This window comes from Zychaea mexicana (assembly GCF_025766255.1).
Source record: "Zychaea mexicana strain RSA 1403 chromosome Unknown BDB00scaffold_26, whole genome shotgun sequence".
Classification (NCBI taxonomy): Eukaryota; Fungi; Mucoromycota; class Mucoromycetes; order Mucorales; family Lichtheimiaceae; genus Zychaea; species Zychaea mexicana.
In genome coordinates, this window is record NW_026516689.1 from 51,740 (window position 1) to 70,040 (window position 18,301).

The 18,301-nt window shown below is 43.2% G+C and overlaps 4 protein-coding genes across 4 annotated transcripts; 3 read left to right on the forward strand and 1 right to left on the reverse strand.

Annotated features, from left to right (window-relative positions):
- Positions 1 to 284: 284 nt before the first annotated feature.
- Positions 285 to 4,639, forward strand: BDB00DRAFT_295592 (uncharacterized protein). Its single transcript, XM_053116827.1, has 8 exons — positions 285 to 433; positions 526 to 1,405; positions 1,534 to 1,903; positions 1,999 to 2,547; positions 2,656 to 2,838; positions 2,921 to 3,087; positions 3,179 to 3,400; positions 3,505 to 4,639. The coding sequence occupies exons 1-8, from the start codon at positions 336 to 338 to the stop codon at positions 4,363 to 4,365; spliced, it is 3,330 nt and encodes a 1,109-aa protein (XP_052980855.1). The 5' UTR covers positions 285 to 335; the 3' UTR covers positions 4,366 to 4,639.
- Positions 4,640 to 7,849: 3,210 nt separating this feature from the next.
- Positions 7,850 to 9,584, forward strand: BDB00DRAFT_786961 (uncharacterized protein; the record flags this gene model as incomplete). Its single annotated transcript, XM_053120657.1, has 6 exons — positions 7,850 to 7,860; positions 7,938 to 7,960; positions 8,003 to 8,566; positions 8,666 to 8,808; positions 8,842 to 9,486; positions 9,540 to 9,584. The coding sequence occupies 6 exons, from the start codon at positions 7,850 to 7,852 to the stop codon at positions 9,582 to 9,584; spliced, it is 1,431 nt and encodes a 476-aa protein (XP_052980856.1).
- A 2,120-nt stretch (positions 9,585 to 11,704) lies between these two features.
- Positions 11,705 to 13,542, forward strand: BDB00DRAFT_871152 (uncharacterized protein; the record flags this gene model as incomplete). The annotated part of the gene is made up of 3 exons (XM_053126793.1): positions 11,705 to 12,213; positions 12,948 to 13,276; positions 13,478 to 13,542. 3 exons carry the CDS (start codon positions 11,705 to 11,707, stop codon positions 13,540 to 13,542), a joined length of 903 nt encoding a protein of 300 aa, XP_052980857.1.
- Positions 13,387 to 15,402, reverse strand: BDB00DRAFT_817429 (uncharacterized protein). The gene is made up of 4 exons (XM_053123065.1): positions 15,222 to 15,402; positions 14,931 to 15,122; positions 13,987 to 14,769; positions 13,387 to 13,888 (listed from the first exon to the last, which is right to left on the reverse strand). Exons 1-4 carry the CDS (start codon positions 15,330 to 15,332, stop codon positions 13,715 to 13,717), a joined length of 1,260 nt encoding a protein of 419 aa, XP_052980858.1. The 5' UTR covers positions 15,333 to 15,402; the 3' UTR covers positions 13,387 to 13,714.
- Positions 15,403 to 18,301: the final 2,899 nt, after the last annotated feature.

Genomic DNA, 18,301 nt, shown 5'->3' on the forward strand with positions numbered 1-18,301 from the left:
CCATGTTCCTCTGTTGCCAGCGTACATGTTGAGCGGCATGATAGGCAGAGATGAGCTTGGCAATCTAAAACACAGCTACTGAGTGCCAGGACGTCCCTCAAGAATGTCCCCAATTAGTGAAGACGGGAAGAGCGGAGCTTTGGCCGTTTTGGGGGTGGGCTGTGTGGAAGTATGTAGCAGCAGCAGCAACGAGTCAGTAAGCTGGCCTGGCTGGGGGGTGACCGACCCAAAGCTGGCACTACTGTCACATAAGCCCTACTCACACTTGATTCTTTCTTCCTTTCCTCTCTCTTTCTGTTTATTCCTTCCTCTTTTATATCCGCCCTCTCGTTTCCATGGACTTCACCTGGATATCCGATGTCACCGGCACTCGAAAGCATCCGCCGTACCTGTCAAAGCCATCTACTGCCGGTCCTTCACCCTCATTAGTAAGGTAAGACACCTACAGCCCTTCATCACTATTGTGTTGCTGCCATGCTCTCCGGGCGTAGAAGAACAGCCTTGCATACTCACTTCCTGCTTTAGAACGCTTGATAACTCTTCGTTGCGAACAGCGTCAGCAGCACCTGGCGGCAACACAACCACCACCGTCCGCCGACCTAGGGCGGGAACCATGCCTGCTTCGATGTTTCCTTATGCATCCGAAAGTTACATGTCCTCAACGCTGGGTGCTCCGTTAGTCTCTTCTACCGATGCAACCTCCTCTTCAGCAGCATCAGCAGCAGCAGCGGCGGCATCAAGGCATAGATCCGGGTCGGCCACGTTTGCAACGGAAAGTGGCCTTGGTGCAACGTTGTTCAGTTCCGCTCTCAGCCCATCGTCGTCCATTGATGCACCTGTGTCGTCGGTTGACGAAGCAGCTGGTGGTACCATTGTCAGCACCTTGGCTTCGCTCGGTTTAGATGATGACTCAACCTATCAAGACCACCACACTCACAACCACCGTAGCAGCAGAAGCAACAACGACAACAGCAATGGTAGTTATGCACCTTTACCAGCCCTGTCGATCACAGCAAGTGGTACGCCGTCGACCAGTATTCCCGCTGCGGGTGGTACTGGCTTGCCTACACCTGTCCGCAGCCGGGCTTATACAGTGGGAACACGGATGGAACGACCGAATATCGGCAGGTTGTTGGCTCCTTCAACCATGCGGTTTGACCCGTTTTCTTTGGAAAACGAACAAACGACACAGCAGCAGCAGCAGCAGCAGCAACAACAACAGAGACCGCGTGCCATTAGCTTGGGCATGGTCGATGAATCACCTGCCATCCCTCCGTCACTTCAACTAATGTACCAGACACAGCAACAGCACCAACAGCAAGCATCTTTGCGAACCTCGCGCAGTAGTAATAATTTATTGGACGTGTTGAGCTACAACGACGAGGGTCATGATTATCAACAGCAGGTAAGCAAGAAAAAAGTTTTTCTCTCTGGAATAGAATGCACGCGCCACATACACACGCTACAGAGCGAAACAACAACAACAGCAGCAGCAGCAGCTTATATTAATTTCATCTTTGTGGCCTAACCTAGGATCTGATCACCGCTGCATCATCGTCCTCAACGCCATCCTCCCCTTCGTCTGCAGCTGCACAGATCCCTTCGCGTGCGCTGTGGCTAGGCAATATCACGCCGTCGCTGAGCATCTCTGATCTTCTTCAGCTGTTTTCGTGCTACGGTACTGTGGAGAGTGCCCGAATTTTATCGGACAAAGAATGCGCGTTTGTTAACTTCACGAATGTGGAGTCGGCGGTGGCTGCTAGGAATGATCTTGAAACACGGCTGGGAAGTAAACTGCAGGGTGCAACCGTCCGTGTCGGATATGGAAAAGCCGATGTCAGTCAAGCCATGGCGAACACAACCGAAGCTGGTCCGAATGCTCAAGGGCCTACACGTGCATTGTGTAAGCCTATATTAGCCTATTTATGATCAGAGAAAGTGTTCTGCTCTAAATTTCTGACATTTGGTTATATGCGATAGGGGTTGGGAATATTCCAGCGAACATGAACCCGGGAATCCTGCGGACGATTTTTCAGCCATTCGGGGCGATCGAATCTGTTCGCGTTCTGTCACACAAAAACTGTGGTTTTGTGAATTTTGAGCAGCAGCAAGATGCAGTGCGTGCACGCAGAGCATTACAAAACAAAGAGATTCTGGGTCCAGGTACAGGCGCTGTGCGCATTGGATTTGCTAAGGCGCCAGTGCTAGGAACAGCAGCACCCAATGTGATACCACCACCACCACCAGCAGCGACGATCGATGAAGTCGATGATCGGGATGGATTTAACCTGCATGCAACACTGTCGGCTGCTTCGGCAGCTGCATCCTCCCCAGACACATACCAGGCCACTCAGTGGGCTGCTGCGATGATGATGTCGAGTATGATGAAAGGTGTCATCGGTCAGCAGTATAACCCTGCGCAGCCGTCAGCAGCAGCAACAACAGCAGCGCATCCTACCAGCTTGTATGCTGCGATTGCAGCTGAACGGCGCTTTATCATGCAGCAGCTAGATCATGAGACTGTATCAGCAGAAGAAGCATCACAAGGTAAATACTAAGATAAAGTGTAGGGAGAGAAGTTGGTTGGCAGTCAACATGGACGAGCGACTAGATGACTTGATAACTGATATATTGGAACAAAAAAATGGTATGCAGATGAAAGAGCCCCCATGACGTATTGCTCTGCCATTCCTTTGGTACCTGAGCTGGGCTCAGATCGAAAACTAGAACCATTACGTTTGCGGGAAATGAGAAAGCGATTAGATAATGGACAGGCGTTGCAGGATGTCGAAAACATGGCTTTAGAATGCATGGACGAAGTTGTAGAGCTTTGTAATGGTACGCTTCAAGTACATTTATCTGCGGTCTTGCGTTTTGGCTTCCTTTATTTCTGCTCACAATATGCCTTCCGTTATGTTAGATTATATTGGCAACACAGTGATCCAAAAAATTTTTGAGTTCTGCACCGACGAGACACGACTTTGCATGTTGGAGCGTATTGCGCCTTTCCTTGCCTCGATTGGTGTCCACAAGAACGGTACCTGGGCTGCGCAAAAGATCATTGACCACGCAAACACACCTACCCTTGTATGTTTCTGCGAGTGAACTATGCGGACACAGATCTTTTTCACTTAATACTCATGCATGGCTCTGTCTCTTTTATCTTCGCTACTTGTAGATTCAAATCATCTCTACACACATTGCGCCGTACGTGCCCTTGCTATTACTAGACCAATATGGAAACTACGTTGTCCAATGCTGTCTACGCAAAGGCGCCGACTCGAGCCAATACATCATGGATGCGATTGCCGACAAGTGCTGGGAAATTGGACAGGGAAGATTCGGCGCACGTGCAGTACGAGCGATCCTTGAAAATCCCGTCGTTACTAGAGAACAACAGGTAATTTTTTGTGATTATCCTGCTAGTTTATGCATGATTGCTTGTGTGTACAAGAGAAGTTTATATACTAAATGGTTTTGTTGAAATACTTTACGTGCGATAAGGTATATGTTGGAGCGGCTATCATCCAGAACGCTGTTTTGTTGACAACAAACGCCAACGGCGTCCTCTTGTTGATCTGGCTTTTGGACACATCCGAACTGCCTGGTCGATTCGGCGCTTTATGTCCACGTTTGCTTCCTTATCTGAGTAAGCTTTGTACACACAAGCTCGGCGCCATGACAATCTACAAAATGATCAACCAATGCCAAGATTTGGATGCCCGGAACTTGCTTCTGAACGCCATATTTAACGAAGCTGCTTTACTCGACGATGTCTTGCGTGACCAGGTGCATGGGCTTGGTCTTGTGCAAAAAATTATTGCTATTGCTCAACTTGATCGCCGTGATGAGCTTGTCAAGCTGGTTATGGAATCATTGACCGAACGCCTTCATGTACAAGCAACGACGCAAGCTTACAAGCGGCTTTTTGAAGAGATTGAGCAGCAGCAGCAGCAGCAGCAACAACAACAACAAGGCGAGTCATCAACACCTGCAATAGCAACTGTAAAGGAATTAAACGAAGAACACAGCTGCGATGAACATCAACAGCAATGGACACAAAGCCCTCAAGCAGTAGCAATGATGGCAAACATGTATGCAGCTGCCATGGCAACAGCTGCAGCAACCATGCAGCATACTGTACCTGCACCGGCACCAGCAATGCCTGATTTGACCCAATTTGACAACCTGATCAAATCATTGCTACGGAACAGCACTACTCCTTCTAGTACTGCAACAAATGCCGTTGCTACAGCCTCGATCAAAGATCAACAGGGAGGAGAAAAAGAGTCAGTTGACATAAATAACGATGTTTGCGACGATGACGGGGACAACAAAAATAATCCCCAGCAACAACAACAGTAATAAGTTCTTACTATAAAAATGAGTATTCCCCCACCTCTATTCTATCCATTCTTTTTGTATAATTTCTGTTTTCCCTATTTGGTAGATGTAATGCCCTAAACGTATTGTTGCCTATACGCATTTCCCCCCCCCCATCCCCTTCCTATACCTTTGTTTAAAATAGTTAATAGTAGCTCTACAAGAACAAAAAAAAATGTAAATATAGTAAAGCATGTTATGTCCAGCAGTTTCCCCTTCTATTGTCACCATGGTGAGTAATTACTGTATAAATATGGGTCGCAAATCAATCAACATACTTTTGTTTCTATCATACATCATGATGCCTTACAACAACGTTTGTGTATGCTTATTCTCTGGAGCCATCACGGCCTATAAATATTGCAAGGGTAAGGTTTGAATAGAAATCTGCTATACAATTTTTTCTTGTTATTAGGCTAATATGGTATGTCCACGAGAACAATGAGAACAGCGTAAATATGATTTTATGTGGTTAGAGATGAGTCCTGTGGTGTATGTGACCAGCTTTGGTTAAAAATGTCCTAGCATGTTATGAAACAATCATCGATGCCGCTTATAAAAAGATTAAAGTCTCTTTACTCCCAAAGCTGTACTATGACTCCGTCCGGGGCTTCCCTCACCCAAAACCAAGAGAGGAGATGTTTGGTTGCCTAATCTTGTGCTCTTTCACGTTAATTCGCGCAATTCTAGCATACTACTACTATGCATTCTCATTCTCTTAAAGAACTTGTTGCTGTTACTGATGCATATACAGCCGTACTATGACCACACACATTGTGTATCGCAAGCTGTAAGTACGAACTACTACATTTCAAACAGTATCTTGTATCATCTTACTCGACACATCAGTAATGAAAGTAGCTATGCACATCATCGATACTACAGTCCGTAATTTGATTGTAATAGACATCTAAACGCTTGGAAAAATCGACTTGTAAAACTTTTCAGGTCGTTGTCATCCCCGTCGTTCAGTTAGTAAAACAAAAAAATGCGGATCCCGTTCTTCTAGTTGTACATCCAAGGCTGTGTTACAGTCTCAGAGTTGAAGATAAATGAATAGTGTTGCATAAGAATCTTATTCTTAAACATGGAAGCACTTTGCTAGTAGTTGGTCGTAACGGATACAGTAAATCATCGTGATTATCGCAGCTCTATCAATTGCTTTAATATTTGCTCCTTGTTTTTGCTCGGATGAGAAATTGGTACTTCTTCTGTCAAAGAAGGTATCTTATGACGTCAATTGGTCCATGCGTTTTGTATTAGCAGGTTATGCATCTTATGACCCCAACTCTGTACTGGTACGGGATTACACCGAGCTTTTGCAAATAAGTGGTCCGGGGCAGGCAGACGGAATAAGGCTTGGCTCCGCGTGACAGAACGACATATGTCTCTTTTTGGTATTTTGAAGGTATAGCCAAATCCGTTCAATTCAATCCAAATGGCAATGGAAGAAGTTTTTGTAACAGTAATGAAGAAGTTATTGGCGATACAACTATCCACAAGCAAAAACAGCAGATCGCCAGATGCAAACGCTTATATTGAATTCTCAACGACTTATCAATAGAACGAAGGGCATAAAGAAAAGAATATATAAATCAATAAAAAATAACCAGTAACAAGTACTGTTGTATCAACTGAGAAGAACTTTTAAATCTGGTCTCAACTTCAGGTGGATTACTAATAGAGTTAAAAAATGTACCATCGAGAAATCACTATCACACAAGAACATATGTTTGTTCGCGAAAAAGGCGTTCATATAATGATTTCTTCGAAGTATTACTACTAATAAAATACCAGCTTGTTATTAATGGTGAACTGTGCTGCCGGCTAGCACATCTTTCTTGAGATATTAACAACATACAGTATAAAGTATGTGAGTGGCTGAGAGAGATTTGCTACAAAAAAAGATAATGTTCTTGTTTTGAGAACCTAACAGAATGGAAATATCTGAATGAATCAAGGATTATATGAAAAGTGGTGTCATTTGTTCTCATCAAGGCGAACGGACTGATTAACGCTCTCGAGCTTCACATGCCGCCTCGAAGGGGTTACTACTTAATGCGTGATTTTCATTGAGGTATCTTCGAGTAATCTTTAAAGGATGATAGCCCTTTACAGAATAGCAATGTATTGTTTGCTAGTTCGGCAACTGATACTTTTGTCCGCAGAAAAAATGCATTGCAACAATAACGGGAGAGCCTGTCGGTATAGTATTACAAAGCCCTCCTTTTTGTAACCCTCTTCTCGTGAGTCTTCCAGATAGGACGATAAATGGGAGTTCTATTCTCATTTCAGAACAAGTAGCTACCACCACCATCCACGGCTTCTAAATCAAATACTAATATCAAGTTTAATAATACTTCTCTCGAGTATGGTCTCCCGATTGCGTGTATCATGATAGATAGAGATAACGTATTAATCTTTTGCATAAGAATCTGATGCTCAACAAAAATGCACCTTCTGTTTTGGAGGAGAAGCCGCCTCCACTGTACCACTGACACGACGAAAAAGCAAAAAGCGTGTTCCGTGGAATATAACCGCGAATTCTCAACCAGAATGGCTACGATCGTACTACAACCCCCTGAGAAATAGGCTATTTAGCGTTCCTTGTTTTTTAAGAACGCTTCCTCCCTATTCTGGTTCCGTTTACTGACGCAACTGATAAAAGCACAAAATAACAAGTGGCTGAGTGCAACTACTACATTAAGGTTTGTTCTTTTTGTTCTTTGCCTCTTCCAATGCCTAAAAATACAGAAGAACTATTATTACGAAAGGAGTTTATAGTAGAACAATCATTAATTATACGTTGTAGTGTCGTCATAGTAATACAATTTTGAAAGAGCAAAGAGGTTAAGATAGTTAGTATAGCTTCCAACTATATAAAGTAGACAGCTGTGGTCATATCTATTGAGGCAGGTAAGCAACAGCTGATTATATGTTTTCATGTCTCGTACTCCTCAATTCGATATAGTGGCTCTTCCTGTCGTAGGAATGACTCAACAATGATCACTCATAGCGAATGGAGCTCATTTTTTCAAGAAACAAAAATGGTGTATTTCATCAATACATGTGTGTGGGAACAATTTATAGTACAGATGCTTTCTTCTGGGCACAGTATTTTACGTAGTAAGAGTGAGAGAATAGGAATTATGTCTGTACGAGTGTTTGTGTCGAGCGAATCCTCAATTTCCATTCTTGTTTTGCCCAATGATTTTGTCTGTTTGGGGAAATCGAACCGTCAAAGACGCAGAAACCCGCTACAGTAAAAAGGGCTACCATATAAACAAAGCCACCTCAACCATCTTTTTATTAGATTGCTAGCGTATATAAATCGGGTGGCCACATCTTCTTTTCGTGATTTAAATCCTGAGCACGGACTGACAATTTAGGAACCTCGACAGTACCTTTCTATGCTCATACTTTTTATTTACCTTTCTTCTGATTTTAAACAAGACAAAACGAACTAATGAGAATACAGTACGTTCATCCGCGTTTATCTATAAAGATTGTCAGAAAGAAACAGCGATGATTAACCACTACGAATGGTATAATAGGGGTTCCAGTAACTTGTCAAATCGTACGTCGGGGAGCAGCCAGCAACATGTTGAGCTACAACCAGCTTTACTGGCAGCATCTCTCGGCAACCTCTCCAACTCCCAGCAGCTACAACGTAGGAACCGGGCGTCTGAATATTTCATATCGCAGCATGGCCGCAGTAGCTATAGCAATAGCACAGCTAGCGCGCCACACAATATCTTTGAGCCAGCTTCTTCTCCTCGAAACGCAACAGGAGGATTCAGCAGCAATAACCTTATCCAAAACGCCTCTCCAACAGAGCTTTATTCAGTATCCTTTAGTGGAGGAATACAACACACGCCAGCCTGGTTAACACAGCAGATTGAGCAACGTCGTCACCAGCAGCAAGAGCAACAGCAGCAACAGCATGCTTTTCATGATCAAAACTCGCAAATTATTGGCAACGCTGGTGATCCAACTTTAAACACGTACAGCTATTCCCAATCGACCTCCTCGGCGCCGCCGCAGCCGTTACCCAGCGAGGTCCAGGTGCCTCACACCACTCAATTACTCCGTCAGCAGCAATCAGAAGCCTTTGGTTTTACTAGAAATGGAATACATAGTAATCAATACTACAATAATCAACAACAAAACCAACAACAACAGGGTAAACAGGAGGAGCTTTTTCGTAGAAAGGAAAGGAGGACCAAATTACGCTCATGATCGCATTTATGTTGATGTGTCTTCTACTACTTTTGCTCGATAGAAATAACATCACTAAATCAATTTGATAACAATATCGCCCTCAATACCACGGCACTTACATCTCCGGCACAGAACACAGCATATGATAGACAATCTTTTGATAGTCAACAAGTTCCATTTGGTGAAGCCTCACCATCAACAGTGGTACGGAAATATTCGATGAAGATTCTCTTATAGTATAGACAAAAACCCGCTTCTATGGGGCATAATTCATACTCATCTCACGCATTCTACTATTCAAAAAAGTACCCGTATCGAGGTAGTGCAAGCACAAGTGCCCACTCTACAGCACCTGATATGACATCGTATTTTCAAAACTATCATCATCGCCGAACATCATCTGGAGTTTCATTAGACTGTCGCTCGCAGGATAACGTGGAAACCGAAGAACATGGCAGTGACCGTGCACTTGTCAATGTCGCATCACCTGCACAACAACGACAGCAGCAACCTCATGAAAGTGAAACAGCTACCCAAGATACCACTGCCGGTATTTACGAACCTGATGTATTCGCCATGGAGGAAGTTTTTGACCACAATCGTGCGACGGGTAGTTTTACGGCTGCTACAGCGACCTTGGCTGCAACGGCGACCAGTTCGTCGAATGATATCCGTCAACCTTGGGCTTACTACAGTGTAAATCCCCATAGCACCACATTGCACGCTATCCGCAATAGTTCTTCTATAAGCTGCCCTGCTGCACCTATTGCCAGTTCGACAAGCAATGATTCCATCAGTATCAGCAAAAGCAATACTAACGTCGGTGTAGCACCGAAACAACAGCAAGAAAGTGTCGACCCATCTACACCTCTGCCACTACAAGTACATCCACGCGTACCAGTAGCAACAGCCGATAGTAGCAATGCGTCCTCTAGAGTACACTGCACTATGTGCGAAAAGACTTTTTCAAGAGAGCGTGACATGACTCGGCATTTAAAGTCAATCCATGAGGGAGACAAATATCGATGCTTCATTTGTGAAAAGCCGTTTACCAGAAAAGACAGTTTAAACCGGCATTTCGTTGGACAACGGACAGGAAGCGAAGTGGTACCAGCAAACCGTGGTGTATGCTACGATATTTTTGTGGAGGATTACTGTCGCCTTTTAAGCAGCATGCCGGGTAGCAGGAGCCCTTCGCTATCACCATCATCAACAACTGAAGAATAGACCTGTTGAAAAGGGAATATACGCCACACCATCATATTACATCATACACCAACAAAAATAAGTTGAAATTCTGTTTATGCCTCATACACATTCACCTATTATCATGTTCTGTATAAAGTGCGCTTACTATCTTCATTATACCTGTATATTGTAAAAGAAAAGTAACCACCTACCCTTTTTATTTTATGGATCCATTCGTTTTTTATGATTTACTTTAATTGCCATCGCCAACAACAACAGCCTATCTAAATTCTCCGTCCAATAAAATCACATGCCATTTTGTTATCATTTTGACTAATCTTGATTCGTTGATTTTTCTTTGATCTTGGTATGCCCTCTTGTACAGTATGTATAAATTGAGGTTGGGCCACTCTCGCAGAACATAAGTGTCTACATTTTTTTAATTTATAGGATGCTTAACGCTTAACTTATAACAGCAATAAATTCCGTCTGTTTTTTAATTCAGCAATTGCTGCAGTGGTAATATGCATGCTTTCATCTGGGCCTGATGTTGTTCCTTCATGATGTATCACATATAACGCAACGAGATAATTCAAATCTTAAGGTAGTTAGCATAGGCTCATAAATACATAGGCAGTCGTTTTTCGTGTCCACTGAATGTGCTACTAAGGGAAGAAAAAAGCATGGTTACAATCTTTCATTATGCCCACGTTTTCCAAACTTGAGATAGAGAAACAATAGCAGTGCTACGCTGAACACTGCTGCCACCGTTGTTGTACATAAAAGAAACTTCAAAAGAAACTTCAAAAGAAACGATAGTTTGTCGTGCTTCAGCCCCAACCCCAGGGTTGGGTATTGTTTCGTTATCCTAGCGTCAGCCATGACGCCACACACACAATTGATGTCATACAATGGACGTAAAAGGTAGTGGCTAAGCCGAATCATTTCGGCCGGTGTGCTGGTTTTGGAGTAGGTTGCTTCCAGCGATTCGACAGTAACCGATAGGTACAATGCCGATCTACTAAGACGCCACTACAACAGTATTGACAATAAAGTTAGCATCATTTTACACACAAACGTCTTTCAGAAGATATGAAGGGTCGTTATTACGTAAGATCGAGCTAAAACTACTCTTATATGATTCTACACTATTTGTTACTTTATTATCGCAACAACACCTCTTTTTATATATTGGACGTTGCTGTATTTTATTCTCACTCTCATACTTCTCACTTACACGATCTGGTTGAGCAACTGATATAGTTTCCCATTCTCATTCACTTTGAAGGTTAGTGTAACTCGTAGTTCTTGGCTCCGAGAAGAAAACAAAGATACTTGATCCGTAACCTACTTTTTAATAGTCTTGGCAGTTGCATTTTGTAACCCGAGTTTGTGTGTATATGCTGCGGTTCCGGAAGCGGAGTCTTTTTGAGTAGCAAAACGATCTGGATCGACAGCATTGACCACGTCAAAACACGAGGGAAGCCGCGGTCAAGTGCTAGGAACGCAGCCCATTGTCTTCCGAGTAGCTATTATGTAAGTCGTTGTTTCCCCAAACCCCCAATAGCGAAGCAGGAAGTATACGTACTCTTTTATCTACATAACCCCATCCTGAGCAAAAAGTGACGATGATACTCTACATTAGCAAAAGAGTACGAGGGGATCAGTTCTGTGCAGGATCATTATCCTCGTTCATCCGAGCGGCGCGCCATAAGAATATCATGAGTTGCTCTTAGTTTTATCATGCTTTCTCGTTATATATATAATAGGTAGTGCTGACACTCTATTCGGCAAGTTATCCTTACCTCTTCCTCGCTCCATCTTCTCTTCTTGAACCCAGTTGCTCGCCACATATCCATATCTAATGTCGCCCCATCGCTATTCGAAAATAAAGATGCCCAGAACTACAAAGATGAACTTCAGCAAGTGCAACACTGCAAGATCATCGTCGCCCTCTTCGGTAATCCATAAAGTCAATTTGTCGCTGCCACAACTGTCGATCTCACAGCAACACCAAGGCAGTGATAGTTCAGTAAATGCTACTACTCAACCATTTAGAGGTCGTCGAGCCCGTAAACAGTCTATCACACACCCTAGCAACGCAGCAGAAGCAAACACGACTACCATTACCTTGCAGCAGAATCGTAGCGTAAGCACCTATCCATATACCTTGTCGAGCTCACGTGAATCGTCCAGCTCGCCGTCACCTCAACGAGAAGAAGGAAGTAACGAACCTCTTGAAGTCAGAAGTTGCCAAACCTGTGACATTGTCTTTTCCCGCGCACGAGACTATCGACGCCATCTGAAGAAATCCAACGCGCACGATGGCCCAGCGGAATTCCAGTGCTACCTTTGCAAAAGGGAGTTTAAGCGATGCGACGGAATCAAGCGACATGTATACACCAAGAAATGCATCGACACGTTCTTGAATCTCGACGATTCCGAATATGAAATGAACTAGTTTACTCTCCTCTTCCCCATCCCTTTTCCATTGCTGTTGCAAAGTAAGAATGTATATGCTATGTCCCCTTGTTTATATCGAAGAATAAAGTTGGAATCTAAGTATAGAGAGTGGAAGGAAGTGCCTAGTGTTTATTGGCTGTCTTGGTTGCATATCGGATCCAGATATTGCATTCATATATAAAATTTTTTTTCAGCTCCATCTATCTTGTTACTAGTATGTGAGAGCTACAATGAAGCACTGCGCAACCATAAGTGAGCTAGTAGTATATCTACAGTGTTGTGCCTATTATACCGCTTTATTTTGCTCTGTAATAAGCAGTAGCAGGGCAGCATTTTTAACATCGCCCCTCGCTCGCTGAATGCTGCGGGGTCGACGCAGTAACCTTAACATGCACAAAATATTATACGCGGGGCCGTTTAAACCGATGGCTTCAAACAGATGCACTGAAGTTTCTATAATGGTCAAGTTTGCTAGATAAATAGGATACTTCTGAATCATGGGTAGGAGAAGAGGCACGTCGCCTGCCTATATTACTACTTGGCATTTAAATGATCGCCTTTGTGTTACCGACTTTGACCATGTAGCAGTACATAAAGTATAACACCGTTGTTTTTTTGAGCGATGTGCCCATAACATATGAAAACAGTGCTAAACGTTGCTTTTGCTTCGTCAGTCATCCTTCTTCGTACAGATATTTCTACCTACTACCCGAAGAAGATATACAGCAGCATATCTTTCAACAAAGCATTTACCCCATGGTTTTATTCTCGCCTGATCAAATGTGCAATTTTTCCAATGTTCTTGTCCTCAGTCGAACAATGTTTGCCAGACGCGAATCCCAGCACTATCCCGCAACATATGGGCCTCGGTTTTGGGACGGATTATACGACGACGGTTTCTTCAATGACCTCGTCTCTGACACTAGCGTGGTGATGGGAGCCTTTTTAAACCACATTGTACCACAGGAGCTGCTTCAATGGCTTCCGGATTATGCAGATACCATGGAGCATCGTATGAACAGTAATTCATGCCGGACTTACCTTGCTGTACACAGCAACGTGATTTTGATAGTTATAACTTGTATTGGCAACAGCAACAACATATTGTTCTCAATATGTTGATTCGACCTTTGCGACTTTGGCTTTATTCCTAGCAGCAGTACATCACCGTGCATTCTTGAAGCTTCCACATTCCATACTGCTACTTACATCGCTTGATCAGTCATTAAAATTTTATGCCCGCCATCACCGCGCGACGCTGTTGTCAAATGGATTAAAGGACAGTAAAAACAACCAATTAAGACGATCTACAATATGACATTGACAGCAAAAGCTTTATCCTCGAGAAAACCGAGGTAGAAGCGTTGTGCTCATTTTTAACATTACAAAACAAGATACATTATCCCTGTTAGAATTACACACCAGGTATTGTGGGTTGTAAAAAAACATAATACAGTTGCTAATGCATGATTCGCGTTCTAATATTCGCACTTGTAGCGCTAATTGCATCATAGAGTGCTTGGAGTTCCACAGCCGAAACATTGGCAACATCAGCCATCACATAGGCAACAGCGCCCTTAGAATTAGAATATTGTCTTTCGACATTGAGGCCCGTAAAAATCTTATTAAGCTCCTAATCAAGTTTTGTACTTTTGTGTTATTCACTGGACACCTAATAACAGACTTTTTCTCTTTCTTCTTTTTTACTATTATATTATAAGATTAACGCACCCGAAGGACGCCTGGTATATTTTGATGAACATGCAGCACACGTGCAGTATGTGCATCATCTTCACGGATCGCGCGTAGCCCAACCTGAGGAAAGTTGACTGCACCCAAAGATATGCCATCATTAACGAACTGTATAAGCGAAGACGATACCTCCAGACCAATATTTTCCTGTGCTTCCTCTGTAGCTCCAGCAACATGTGGAGTCAGGATGACATTTGGACAATCAAGTAGGTCGGGATAGTCAGTAAAATGGGGTCCGTTAGACGTCGGCTGTTTGGGGTATACATCGAGGGCGGCGCCAGCCAAATGACCGGATCGTAATCCATCCACCAGCGCTTGTAATTGAATTGTTGATCCACGGCCATTATTAATCACGAACGAGCCCGGCTTCATAAGTGATATTTCACGTACGCCGATCATTCCTTTGGTGTCATCTTGTTCAGGTACATGTAGCGTGACAAAGTCCGACACCGCCAATAGTTCCTCCAGCGTATCCAGCTGCCGCGCCGAGCCTAGCGGCATCAGTTGCAGCAAGTCGTAGAAATAGACCCGCATCCCCAACGCTTCAGCAAGCACAGAGAGCTGCGAGCCCACATGGCCATAGCCGACGATGCCGAGAATCTTGCCTCGGATTTCAAAACAGCCTTTTGAAACCTTGTTCCAGATGCCCTTGTGCATTTCTCGGTTACGATCGCCTAGCTGGCGTGCCAGTGAGATAACTTCACCAATGACAAGCTCGGCCACGGAATGCGAGTTTTTGAACGGTGAATTATATACTGCAATCTAAAAAAGACAAAGATTTTGCATACGTGAGAAATACTCTGTCAAATTGAGATAGTGATGGGTGATGATGGTGGTACTGAAGTAGTGAGTTGTGTGTGCTTGTGCGAAGCAGGGAAACTGTTGCTGTATGTATGACGCTGCTTGTCATCATCGAAACTTACACCTCTAGTGGCAGCTGCTTTCAAGTCAACCTGTTCGGTGGCGATACAAAAGCAGCCAATAGCTAGTAGATCCTTAGCTTCATTCAGTACTTCCTCTGTCACTTTGGTCTTGGACCGGATACCGAGAATTTGGACGTCTCGGACCTTGTCAATGAGTTCCTGGCCTACAAACGTCTTTGTAAAGGTTTCGACCTAAACGACGAACGTGCTGAATTTAGTCTTTTTTACAGCGATTGTTGATAGAAAAATGCTGATACTGCTGCTATAGTAAGCATAATAAAATATACTTACTTGATATCCCTGTTCTTGAAAAGCATCGATGGCCGTCTGATTTACATCCTCCAGCAATAGGACTTTGATTTCGGTTCTGTTGAACGGTTTTAAAACTTTGGGTTTTTGCATTTGACGGAACCAGAAGCTTCTCTCCGCTCTTTGGGAAACCTGAGAAAATGGGTTTTTGAGTTGGTTGGCGACTGGCAGCAGCAAGTCACACAAATACTAGAGAAGGTAAAATAAAAACCTTAAAAACAAGTGATCCGGAAACAGCCCACTCTCCAATTCTTCCTCGCCCACCAATAACAATTATTGTCATCGTTATCCTCCCCGTCACTATGAACATAATATAAGGAGGCTGCTATATTTCCTATCACTTCCGTCAATTTTCCAGCATTTGGTCAAGTTTTCGCTAGATAAAGCAATGAGGCATATTTCATATCTGGGAATTAATATGGGCACGACAAGTTCTGATAACAAATATGATACTTTACACAGAGCAGCATAGTTGACGCTCTTGTGTTAATTATATAGCAGATGGGTGATGTCGTGCCCATAAGAAGCACAGCGCGTATGTATCATGTAAGAAGTCAATCGGATGACATATGTAGGTGGGACGCGCCGTGCCCTTGGGGGAAATTTTGAAAGGCGTATATGTAAAAACTTGCCTTGTTTTATTCTTTATAGCACTTTTGCCAATTCTTAGACACCAAATATATGTGCTTATGAACGTGATGATTGACAATCTCTTTACCGATTTATCAGGATCGCGATTTGCGGGGGTCCGGGAACATTTAGCCACCGGTGCTGATACAACACCAGCCACCTAAAAAGCTACTTGGATGAAAGGAACCAGACGAACCAGGCGAAGAAAGCTTTATAACCTTTAGTCTTTCGTACATTCAACATACGAGGTAGGATATTGGTGAAGATCTATATAGTTCTGAGCATAGACATCTTAACGGCGTGGACCGTTACGACGATATCCAACCTACGGTGCGGCTGTTAGAACTACCAGTGGCCTGGACGATGAATAACATAATAGCGACACTAGATATAGAAGTATGATTATATATCAAGTAAAGCAGACATATAAACCGCTAGTTATTCCGATGTAATATATAAAGTCGGGATCCTGGAATTGATCTTTCATCGTTTTATCTTTGACATATTCGAGTCCTACCTCCTGTTGTTTGTTATCGTAAATATTGTCATCCACTCACTCACGTTCGCGCTTGTAAGTAATACCTGGGCCGACACTTTAACAGACGTCTGCAACAAGGATGTATGAGCTTTTGATTTCTTAATCCTATGTAACTTATAAATCACAAAGTACTATTCCAGTATCGACAATGACAATGGATCACGATTATATGCAAGAGCTTCTTGGGCGCCAATTCGTGTCAAAACAATCGATAAAGACCGCTGCTAATGCATTGGCTATCGAGAGCTGCAACATTCCATTGCGCACATGGCGGGTATTACAAAAACTCTCACTCCGTTACGAAAGAGACGCGCCAACGGCAAAGATCGACTATCAAGACTGGATGTACCTTGATTATGAGAGCTGCTGTAAACGATGGCGGCAAATGGGTCGTGAAATTCGTAAGCAGAATCGACGAACATAACCATCCACTTGACAAAAATGACGATTACTACGCCGTGAACTGCAAGCCAGACGAAGAAATGTCGATGCAAATACTTTCGATGACAGATAGTGGCAGTAAGCCATTGCAAGCACGGAAGCAATTGAAGAATAACGACGACGGCATCATTATGAACTTGCGTGATCTTTACAACTTTCGACAGCAGGTTTTCGACGAAGATCGTCATGGCAAATTCAGTCGCATATTCGAGAACTTGGTCGCACGAGATTACATCATTCGTTATCGAGTCGACAGCAGCTCTAAATCTCTTGACGCCATTTTTGTTACTCATCCTGTTGCCGTCGAGAAAGCTCGAAGATTCACTGAAATAATAGCGATGGATGCTATATATCAAACGAATACCACGAAAATGCCGTCGATCAATGTTGTGGCTGTCAGCAACCTCGGTGCTAAAGCTCTGCGCAATGTCTTGGTCGCATCCATTTTTGTTGCCAATGAAAAAGCAGCTTCGTATGAATGGGAAGTCGACACTTTGAAGCAAACCATCTGGCCAGCTGGAAACGTGGGTATATTTATAACGGACGAAGAAAGGGCGTTAATTGGAGCAATCGAACAATCGTTCCCAGAATCGCAACATGTTTTATGCGGATGGCATGTAACCCAGCACCTCAGAACCAACATGGGTGTTTGTTTCCCTGCCAAAAGCCCGGAGACAGACGGAGTACGACGATGCATCGATACATAAGTATACAATAGAGACCAAGAAAGTTTCGACGAAGCTGTAGAATCTTACTATATGTTGGCGGAAAAGGCAGCGTTGGCATTTGCAAGAACAAATAGTAAAGAAAGTAAGTTTCATTGCTATCATTTAAATAATTATCTAAGAACCAATTTATTATGGTTTACCCTCAAGCTGGAAAAGAAAGTGCTTGTGAATATTAAGCATAATAATCCTTAGAGCCAAAAGATGAAAAGAAAGAAGACAACGAATCGACTGAGCAAATGAAATTAAAAGAAGCCGAATATGTTGCTAACCTTGCTGCAAAAAAAAGAGCTCAAGCTAAAAACATATTTTGACAGGTAATGGTAGAGGTTTGGTTAGCAAGATTTTATTACTGACTACCGGTAAGATATCTTACTTTCAAGGAAAAGTGGGGCGGCCCCTACGCCGGTAACCTTCTGAACCTTGGACTTCGCTCAACATCGCGCGTTGAAGGCATTCATTTTCAAATCAAGAACACCATGCAAACCACTGGTAGCTTGTTCCGTACTTTCAAATCTATAAGCGCTGTCATGGAAAAATCGGTAACTTTCAAAGAATATGTATCTATTGTGTTTTGAAACAGTGTCTCATATACTAAGCCGGTAAATAGGTGCAAGAAGAAGAAAAAGAGTTCCTGAACAGTAATAGTAACAAGCCAATATATGACCGATTGGAAATGCAAGCGATGCAAGAATTGTTTGGCAAAGTGTCTTTTTTTGCATTAAGCA

Bases quoted from the DNA above. Each gene is read 5' to 3' on its own strand.
- BDB00DRAFT_295592 (XM_053116827.1), top strand. From the start codon at position 336: ATGGACTTCACCTGGATATCCGATGTCACCGGCACTCGAAAGCATCCG. The intron at 2,548-2,655 runs GTAAATACTAAG...AATGGTATGCAG, and splicing joins AGCAGAAGAAGCATCACAAG to ATGAAAGAGCCCCCATGACG. The intron at 3,401-3,504 runs GTAATTTTTTGT...ACGTGCGATAAG, and splicing joins TCGTTACTAGAGAACAACAG to GTATATGTTGGAGCGGCTAT.
- BDB00DRAFT_817429 (XM_053123065.1), bottom strand. From the start codon at position 15,332: ATGCAAAAACCCAAAGTTTTAAAACCGTTCAACAGAACCGAAATCAAA. The intron at 15,123-15,221 runs GTAAGTATATTT...TTCGTCGTTTAG, and splicing joins TTCAAGAACAGGGATATCAA to GTCGAAACCTTTACAAAGAC. The intron at 13,889-13,986 runs GTGCGTTAATCT...AAACTTGATTAG, and splicing joins ATATACCAGGCGTCCTTCGG to GAGCTTAATAAGATTTTTAC.